We start from the raw sequence: 9,795 nt of genomic DNA, 5'->3' as shown, positions 1-9,795 counted from the left end.
CGTTTGTCAGACTGTTCGTCGAGTTTCCGATAGTTAAAAAAAAAAAAAACTTTAGTAACTACCGACAGTGAATAATGAGGTATCTGTGATCGCGTGGATGAAATCTGTACGACGAAAGTTGGCTTGTTTCGGTCGGAAGTCTTCACTCAGCGTGATTGCAATTTTTTTACTGCTTTTATTAGATCGTTAAGTTTTTTTTTTACATGTTTATTTAAATATTTATAAGTATTTTTAATATATTCTCCATTCCTGCGAATCGGTATTTTTAGGTTAGGATAGTCCTAGTTATATTATATTTTATATTCGAAAAATTTGATATCCAAATCACCGTTGTCGTTGTAGCGCTAGTGTCGCGAACGAATTTCGAAAATGTTGCTACCCGAAACTCTGTCGTCGATCGCAGCGCTAGTGCCGAGAACCAATTTCAAAAAAGTTTTTTCCGAATAATGTCCCCGTGAGTTGGTCTCCGAATTTTGATATTTTTCTCGAACGTCAATCTCGATTTTTTCGTATAGAGACCTCTAGCGAGGGAAAATGCCAACCCCGAAGACGGCGTCGAAAAAAAATGAATACCCAGCTTCAATCCACGAAATTCCCGAATAATGTCCCCGTGAGTCGGTCTCCGAATTTTGATATTTTTCTCGAACGACAATCTCGATTTTTTCGTATAGAGACCTCTAGCAAGGGACAATGTCAACCCCGAAGACGGCGTCGAAAAAAAATGAATACCCCGCTTCAATCCACGAAATTCCCGAATAATGTCCCCGTGAGTCGGTCTCCGAATTTTGATATTTTTCTCGAACGACAATCTCGATTTTTTCGTATAGAGACCTCTAGCGAGGGAAAATGCCAACCCCGAAGACGGCGTCGAAAAAAAATGAATACCCCGCTTCAATCCACGAAATTCCCGAATTATGTCCCCGTGAGTCGGTCTCCGAATTTTGATATTTTTCTCGAACGACAATCTCGATTTTTTCGTATAGAGACCTCTAGCAAGGGACAATGTCAACCCCGAAGACGGCGTCGAAAAAAAATGAATACCCCGCTTCAATCCACGAAATTCCCGAATAATGTCCCCGTGAGTCGGTCTCCGAATTTTGATATTTTTCTCGAACGACAATCTCGATTTTTTCGTATAGAGACCTCTAGCGAGGGAAAATGCCAACCCCGAAGACGGCGTCGAAAAAAAATGAATACCTCGCTTCAATCCACGAAATTCCCGAATAATGGCCCCGTGAGTCGGTCTAGCAGCGCTAGTGTCGAGAAATGTTGTTGCCCGAACTGCCGTCCTTCACAGCGCTAGTGTCGCGGTATATACGAGTACACTGTCCCTATCAGTTGACATATAATATTTCCGTACACGGCATTTTTCAAATTTATGTAAATGTATAATTTATTTTTCTGTGCCGACTGAAGGACTCCAACGAGTACGTCGTTCGCAGGTAGTGGATATCTCATTATATTGTCGACATTTTTATTTTAAAATTTTTTTCCGACGTCGTTGTAAGACCCACCCGGGCAGACTTACGCGGCTAGGAGAGAAATATTTGCACGGCTTGAGGCGAACTCGGCGAACGGTTTGTGAGGCGACCAGTGGTGTAATAGTTGGAGTAATTCCGGCATTGCATCGGCCGTCTCACTCGTCGCATTCCATGGGGCAATAGTTGGAGTAATTCCGGCATTGCACCGTTTGTCAGACTGTTCGTCGAGTTTCCGATAGTTAAAAAAAAAAAAACTTTAGTAACTACCGACAGTGAATAATGAGGTATCTGTGATCGCGTGGATGAAATCTGTACGACGAAAGTTGGCTTGTTTCGGTCGGAAGTCTTCACTCAGCGTGATTGCAATTTTTTTAATGCTTTTATTAGATAGTTAAGTTTTTTTTTTACAGGTTTATTTAAATATTTATAATTATTTTTAATATATTCTCCATTCCCGTGAATCGGTCTTTTTAGGTTAGGATAGTCCTAGTTTATATTATATTTTATGTAATAAAAAACATTACAAGTTTTTTCCATCGGCCATCAGATGGCACATTCACGAATTTTTATTTTCTTAAGCGCTCGCGGGCGCGTGTATCCGGTGCCAAATTGTTATTATTTTTTTAATTTTGTTTTCCAATCGTTGGTAGTTCAGGGAATTTTTAACTTTTCTTAGTATTTAAATTTTGCGTAGCATCCCTTTTTAAACAATTTGTGGATCCGTCAATGGTGCAATAGTGTTAGTGATTCTAGTATTGCTCCGGTCGTCTGTTTGGCAATGCCCGCTCGTCCCGTACCCCGTAGATATAGGAATTATTTGCCATTCGTCATCCATATCATCACCACGCCGCCTAGATTTCTAAGTTTTCCTTTTTCTTTTTTTAAGTATCATGTCTACGAACAATATGGAAAGCGCTTTAAGGGCTTTGAAAGCGGGGACGCTGTCAATTGCCAAAGCCAGCCGAACGTATGCTATCCCCGAAACGACCCTGCGCCAGTACGCCCAGCGAGAAGGGATAACTGTGAAAGGGGTAAGTTGTTGATTTTTTTGTTATTCGACGTGTTCAATATTCTATTTATTCACGGGGCATATGTTCAGGCAACCCGCGGCTACGTCCCGACAAAGGACAACGTTGCGTTGCGGGAAGCTATCGATTTAGTTGTTTCCAAAGGTATACCAGTCAACACCGCGGCAATTAGCAAAAACGTTCCGAGAACAACGCTTAGAAAGGCGCTGCAGGCCCGAACCATTGCTGAAGCCGGTGTACCCACAGTGGCCACAAAAAAGGCACGCTACCATGTTAATAGCGCACTTCTTCGATCCATCTCACCTCCGAAAAATCTGTCGCCGTGTGTAAACTCTAACCAAACCGGGTTGGTCGTGTTGGAAACGATCGTCCCAGAGGCCCCCGGTCCTGTTGTCCTTGAAGGTAACAGTTAAATTTTCTTTCTACCATATAAAATATTGAGTTATCTCTTTTTGTTAAAATTTTAGAGTCCATACCGCCATCGAAAATGTCTGACCATACCGGGTGTGTTGTGTTGGAAACGATCGGCCCAGAGGCCCCCGGTCCTGTTGTCCTTGAAGGTAACAGTTAAATTTTCTTTCTACCATATAAAATATTGAGTTATCTCTTTTTGTTAAAATTTTAGAGTCCATACCGCCATCGAAAATGACTGACCATGCCGGGTGTGTTGTGTTGGAAACGATCGTCCCAGAGGCCCCCGGTCCTGTTGTCCTTGAAGGTAACAGTTAAATTTTCTTTCTACCATATAAAATATTGAGTTATCTCTTTTTGTTAAAATTTTAGAGTCCATACCGCCATCGAAAATGTCTGACCATACCGGGTGTGTTGTGTTGGAAACGATCGGCCCAGAGGCCCCCGGTCCTGTTGTCCTTGAAGGTAACAGTTAAATTTTCTTTCTACCATATAAAATATTGAGTTATCTCTTTTTGTTAAAATTTTAGAGTCCATACCGCCATCGAAAATGACTGACCATGCCGGGTGTGTTGTGTTGGAAACGATCGTCCCAGAGGCCCCCGGTCCTGTTGTCCTTGAAGGTAACAGTTAAATTTTCTTTCTACCATATAAAATATTGAGTTATCTCTTTTTGTTAAAATTTTAGAGTCCATACCACCATCGAAAATGACTGACCATACCGGGTGTGTTGTGTTGGAAACGATCGTCCCAGAGGCCCCCGGTCCTGTTGTCCTTGAAGGTAACAGTTAAATTTTCTTTCTACCATATAAAATATTGAGTTATCTCTTTTTGTTAAAATTTTAGAGTCCATACCACCATCGAAACCGTCTTGTCAAGTATTAGTAAATAAAGGTAACAGCATTTATAGTATATAATGAATAACAGTTTTAGTTCTAAATTATAATCGCTTATTGGTATTGATTTTTTTAGTTGTGTTCAAAGGCAGGAGATGTAAGAGGAGAATGGTCGAGCAGTTGGTCGAGATCCACCACCGATCGACATACTTCCCTAAGCCGCACATCAAACGTATAATGATTTCTTAAATTAATTTTTTGCCTCTCATGTGTAATAATGTATAATGTGTAATGCAATATTTTACAGGCGAAAAACCGAACGCAGACGATACTATTATGGCTGAAAACGACACTAATGTCATTAACGACCAAATCGACACAAATTTCGTCGAAAACCGTAAGTGTTAGTTTCAAGAATTTTTATTAATTGACATTTATTCTTCTCGTCTATTTGCAGAGATAGAGTATGGCGAGCAGAACCACGGCAATGAACAGCCCGATAAACAGGTAGAACAGAAATCTTGGACACCGTGGGTACCAGGGGCACAATTTAACAAGCACGAGCGGTTCCCGCTCTTGTCACCGCCATTGCACCGCGAAAATATATATACCCCGACGACACCTGGGTCACCGGACGTATTCCAGTTTCGCGAAGACGAACGTAAGTACCCCCGCTTAAATACATAAGACTCGACATTTTCGTTGACGTTATTGTTTTTTTTTTGTCATTCTAGCGCTTGTCGAAACGCCGAAGTTTAGGTCGGAACATACAAAGTCACCGTCGCCGCCGTTCCGCGTTGCGTCAACCAGCCGGCCAAGGTCACCGTCGCCGCCGGTCTGCGTTGCGTCAACCAGCCGGCCAAGGTCACCGTCGCCGCCGTTCCGCGTTGCGTCAACCAGCCGGCCAAGGTCACCGTCGCTGCCGATCTGCGTTGCGTCAACCAGCCGGCCAAGGTCACCGTCGCTGCCGTTCCGCGTTGCGTCAACCAGCCAAGTAATCGACCATCCAGTAAAGTTCCGACAGCTAAGTGCTGATGTTTTGATGGTCGACCGCAGTCGTAGTGATTCGGACGCGTCGACTATTCATAGATGTGAGTATTGATTTCGAACTCGTGTTTTTTTTGCCGATAGTAATCGTGAAATTTGCTTTTGTCCGCAGACGCCAGCCCTTTGTGTTTCTCAGACGACGATGACGACGAGGAGCATCGGGGCAGACGACGCCGCCTGAACGTCACCGAAAAGTTCGTAAACGTCATCAGCAAACGAGTGAGTAGTGCGTTTACACACAGAGTGTACCGAAGAGCGTGATAATTAACGATGTTTTATTTTCTTTCGTATGTGTTTCAGTTGACTAAGTACTGTCCGCTTTGCACATATAAGACGGACGATAACAAGCTAACCAGGCACATCGGGATTAAACACCACGGCCAGATTAGGCGACCAGTCGCTAGCAGTCTCAAAGAAATTGGGAAAATATTGGGTAGCGAGTCGAGACGGTCGGTGTCCCTGGTACCGATGTCCGCCGTGAAGGATAAACTGGGCCCATATTGGGACGATGTAGCATACCGTAAAGTCGCCTTCCAGTAAGTACCGCTTATCGTCGTCTCTGCCTTACATAACCTAACACGGTGTTTTGAAATTTTAGATTATGCCTGATGGGACGGATTAGGACGTACGGAGAGCAGTGGGACTTGCCAGAGGCCCCAGTTTCCGAAAACCCGTTCGAAAATTATCTGAAGTTCAAGGCCGAACCAATGTACGTCCCATCCCGAACTGTCGAAGACCAGTCGCCTGACGTTTCTCCCGAGAAACCCGTCCCGGACAGCACGTCATCTCCGTGAGTATCATCTTTCGGACCGACCGCCGCGTACGCCCGGCGATCGTCCGACCGTAGTTCGATTTCATTATTCATTCCTTTTGTTCGCAGAATTGTGAAACAAATTAGAAAAGGTCTGACGGAGGAGGGGCTGCAGCAGCAGTTGCCCGGTGACCACCCGCTGCTCCGCCTGCATAGAGCAAGTCTTGCGTTGAGCCACGACAACGATTCGGCCGCTGTCAAGAACTATATGGCCAACGTGGCCAGGGTGCTCTACCACGTTTCGGTCTGGCTCCGTGACAGGAAGACGCCCCCTGGCCACTGGTCAGACTTATTAACATGCCCGGTCGACCCATTCGTTGAATACTTGGAAAAGTGAGTGTGGGGCGTTGGAATCACGTCGTGTGTTTATTTTTTTTTTAATTTTTCGTTTTCCTCCCGCAGGAGAGAGCGACTCGGCCAGACAATAGCCACGTCGGTCAATTACCTGAAGAACATACACACGCTATTAGAAATGGCAATAAGTAGCTACTCTATGGAGGATAATACTTTCCCCAAGACTTTTGAATTATTGCCATGCCCCAAAACTTTAAACAACATGAAACTACTGAAAACGAAATTAAACTTGCTGTATAAAAATAAATTGAAGAAGCAACCACAAGAATTGTTTATGCGGAAGACGCAGGAAGCAGTCACTCTTCCAGAATACTCGGAGGTAAACTCGGTGATGGAGCTTGTGAATACACAAGTGCCCGAGGCCCTGAGTAATCTGGAAGAGCAGTTCGGAACATCAACGAATATCACCGTTGCTTCTGAAGTTGGCTCATCTGCTATGCAGAGGATGGTGAGTCGCAGTCAACCGCTCACCAACTGTACGCTAACCCTTGTATTTTTTTGTTCCAGGTCAGCAAATGGTGGAGAGTGGCAACATGTGGCCTCGCCGTTCAGGTGCTTTGGGTATCAAAGCACCGCAGCGGCGTGGTATCCAACATGTTGGGTACTGAGTGGGCCACAAGAAAAAAGGAAGACGGCAAGACGGTGGTTACCGTGTCCACCCACAAAACAGGCGATCGGGAGCCCGCACTGATCGTGCTAAGCGACGAACTTGCAATTCAAATCGAAAGGTAAGAGATCGTGAACCGCTTCCCATTTCCATAATAACCTAACCTAACCGCCCTTGTCTTTGTGTGTTTGCAGGTACTATCCACTGCGACAACGCGTAAGAACGACGGCGAAAGAATTTTTCATAACAAACAAGGGCCAACGTCTAGTGAAAATTTATGACGAGTTGAATAAACTCTATCATACAAAGTTGTCGGCAAATATATTCAGAAGGATGGTGGAGAGCCAGAGCAGGGGCCACGATCGGGTCACCTGCACCGGTGTTGCAAAGGCTCTGCAGCACTCGGAAGACACTGCCTTGCGTCATTACCATGTGCCGGATGCAAAGGAGGCGATCCGGAGGCAGCGGCACATCGACGTCGTCGATGAGACCGCTGTCTTTGAAGATGTCGTGTCAAAAGAGTAAGTAAATGCGCAACTCGCGACACATGCCCCAAAACCTTACAACCCCGTTGCTATACGAATTTTGTTTTTCAGGTTTGACAATCTATTTCCGTATGCGCCCTACGCTAATTGGACAGACGCGGGCATACGAGAAAGGATAATGGATTCAGATGCGTATGCGGCGCATCCAACAGCCACCATTACTGACGCGCTCGTCCAACGCGTCAAGGCAAGATATAACGATGCGGTCTTTGGCGAAAGGGCGGAGATCCTTGTTGGACACATGCGTGCCAATTATAACAAAAACAATGTCACTAAGCACGCCGTTATCGACACGGCCAAGGAGCGGAAGCTGCATTATTTCCTGAATGGCGACCAGGAAAAAATGTGCCGTCACATAATAGCAAAATTTAATTGAACGACGTGGGAACGTTAGTGGAATAGGCCTACGGGGACACCACTTTAAAAAAAACTACCGACGTGGGAACGTCAGTGGAATAGGCCTACGGGGACACCACTTAAAAAAAAACTACTGACGTGGGAACGTCAGTGGAATAGGCCTCTCGGGGAAACCACTTTAAAAAAAACGCGCTAAAGCTGATACCCCTCGGGTAGTGTGGAAATTCAGCTAGGGTATTGCGGCTACGTTTTATTATTTTTAAAAAACACCCGAAATCTCACGGGGACACGGTTGGGGAATTTCAGGATTGAACCGTTTATCCCTATTTTCGCATGTTGCCGTCTACGGGGTTGACATCAGGCGTACCCCAAACACCGGATTGCGTAATCAGATATCCGGTTATCGTTTGTTGAGAAATATCACGTTCCTCGGTGACGACGCCCGGCTACCCGGCGACTGTCCCTTGACCGCGATTCGTCTCCCCGGAGGACGCCGTACCGCTACGCACAATATTTTTTTACACGGCCGCGATGCCCAGCTACCCGGCGACTCTCCCTTGATCGCGGTTCGTCTCCCCGGAGGACGCCGTACCACTACGCACAATATTTTTTTACACGGCCGCGATGCCCAGCTACCCGGCGACTCTCCATTGATCGCGGTTCGTCTCCCCGGAGACGCCGTACCGCTACGCACAATATTTTTTACACGCGCGATGCCCAGCTACCCGGCGACTCTCCCTTGATCGCGGGTCGTCTCCCCGTAGATGACCGTACTACTACGCATGATTTTTTTTACACAGTCGCGACTCCCAGCAACCCGGTGGCTCTCCCTTGATCGCGGGTCGTCTCCCCGTAGAAGACCTCACCAGCTATGCGATGGCACTCGCTCGCCACGTGAGACAATTAAATTATATTTTCCTACGGTTGACGTCCCGGAATAGTCAAGCCCGAAGACGGCGACGAGAAAAAATCAATACCCGCCTTCAATCTTCGAAATTCCCGAATTTTGTCCCCGTGAGTCGGTCTTCGAATTTTTATATTTTCATCGAGGATTTTTCTCAGAGACCTCATGACGGGGACAGTTTCAACAGCGCTAGTGTCGCACAAGTGGTTTCGAGGAATATTCGAATATGGTGTTGCCCGACCCGCTGTCGTCACAGCGCTAGTGTCTTCAATCTTCGAAATTCCCGAATTTTGTCCCCGTGAGTCGGTCTTCGAATTTTTATTTTTTAATCGACGGTCTGCAACCGTCTCGAAATTTTCTTTCAGAGACCTCGTAAGAGTGACAATGTCAACCCTGAAGACGGCGTCGAAAAAAAATTTAATCCCAGCTTCAATCTTCGAAATTCCCGAATTTTGTCCCCGATAGTCGGTCTTCGAATTTTTATATTTTCATCGAGGATTTTTCTCAGAGACCTCATGACGGGGACAGTTTCAACAGCGCTAGTGTCGCACAAGTGATTTCGATGAATATTCGAATAAGGTGTTGCCCGACCCGCCGTCGTCACAGCGCTAGTGTCTTCAATCTTCGAAATTCCCGAATTTTGTCCCCGTGAGTCGGTCTTCGAATTTTTATTTTTTAATCGACGGTCTGCAACCGTCTCGAAATTTTCTTTCAGAGACCTCGTAAGAGTGACAATGTCAACCCTGAAGACGGCGTCGAAAAAAAATAAAATCCCCGCTTCAATCTTCGAAATTCCCGAATTTTGTCCCCGATAGTCGGTCTTCGAATTTTTATATTTTCATCGAGGATTTTTCTCAGAGACCTCATGACGGGGACAGTTTCAACAGCGCTAGTGTCGCACAAGTGATTTCGATGAATATTCGAATATGGTGTTGCCCGACCCGCCGTCGTCGCAGCGCTAGAATCGCTAGTCTATAAATATGGGTGCACTGCAGCGCGACGGCGTCATTTGCCATTTAGCCGTCATTTTGCCGTGATTGCCAATTAGCAGTGTGCATTTATTGTTCTTATATTTCTTTCAGTTCCGTTTTTTTTTTGTCGCGACTACATTATTTTGTTTCTGTGAGATACCAATTCAACAAACATCATTTTCTTTTGTGAGTATTTTTCCGTGCCGACTGAAGGACTCCAACGAGTATGTCGTTCGCAGGTAGCGGATATCTCATTATATTGTCGACTTTTTTACTTTCAAATTTTTTTCCGACGTCGTAGTAAGACCCACCCGTGCAGACTTACGCGGCTAGGAGAGAAATATTGTCATAGCTTAAGGTGAACTTGACGAACGGTTTGTGAGGCGACCAATGGTGTAATAGTTGGAGTATTCCACCATTGCATCGGCCGTCTCACTCGTCGC

The 9,795-nt window shown here is 45.5% G+C and overlaps 1 protein-coding gene across 1 annotated transcript; it reads left to right on the top strand.

Moving 5' to 3' along the window:
• The first annotated feature begins 5,801 nt into the window (after positions 1 to 5,801).
• On the top strand, positions 5,802 to 7,607 carry LOC115034927. The gene is made up of 4 exons (XM_029492469.1): positions 5,802 to 6,416; positions 6,476 to 6,696; positions 6,770 to 7,096; positions 7,172 to 7,607. Exons 1-4 carry the CDS (start codon positions 6,087 to 6,089, stop codon positions 7,494 to 7,496), a joined length of 1,203 nt encoding a protein of 400 aa, XP_029348329.1. The 5' UTR covers positions 5,802 to 6,086; the 3' UTR covers positions 7,497 to 7,607.
• The last annotated feature ends 2,188 nt before the right edge of the window (positions 7,608 to 9,795 follow it).

This window comes from Acyrthosiphon pisum, unplaced genomic scaffold, assembly GCF_005508785.2.
Source record: "Acyrthosiphon pisum isolate AL4f unplaced genomic scaffold, pea_aphid_22Mar2018_4r6ur Scaffold_21551;HRSCAF=24224, whole genome shotgun sequence".
In the NCBI taxonomy this organism is placed as follows: Eukaryota; Metazoa; Arthropoda; class Insecta; order Hemiptera; family Aphididae; genus Acyrthosiphon; species Acyrthosiphon pisum.
This window is presented reverse-complemented; position numbering and strand designations above follow the sequence as displayed.

Bases quoted from the DNA above. Each gene is read 5' to 3' on its own strand.
- LOC115034927 (XM_029492469.1), top strand. From the start codon at position 6,087: ATGGCAATAAGTAGCTACTCTATGGAGGATAATACTTTCCCCAAGACT. The intron at 6,417-6,475 runs GTGAGTCGCAGT...TTTTTGTTCCAG, and splicing joins CATCTGCTATGCAGAGGATG to GTCAGCAAATGGTGGAGAGT. The intron at 7,097-7,171 runs GTAAGTAAATGC...TTTGTTTTTCAG, and splicing joins GAAGATGTCGTGTCAAAAGA to GTTTGACAATCTATTTCCGT.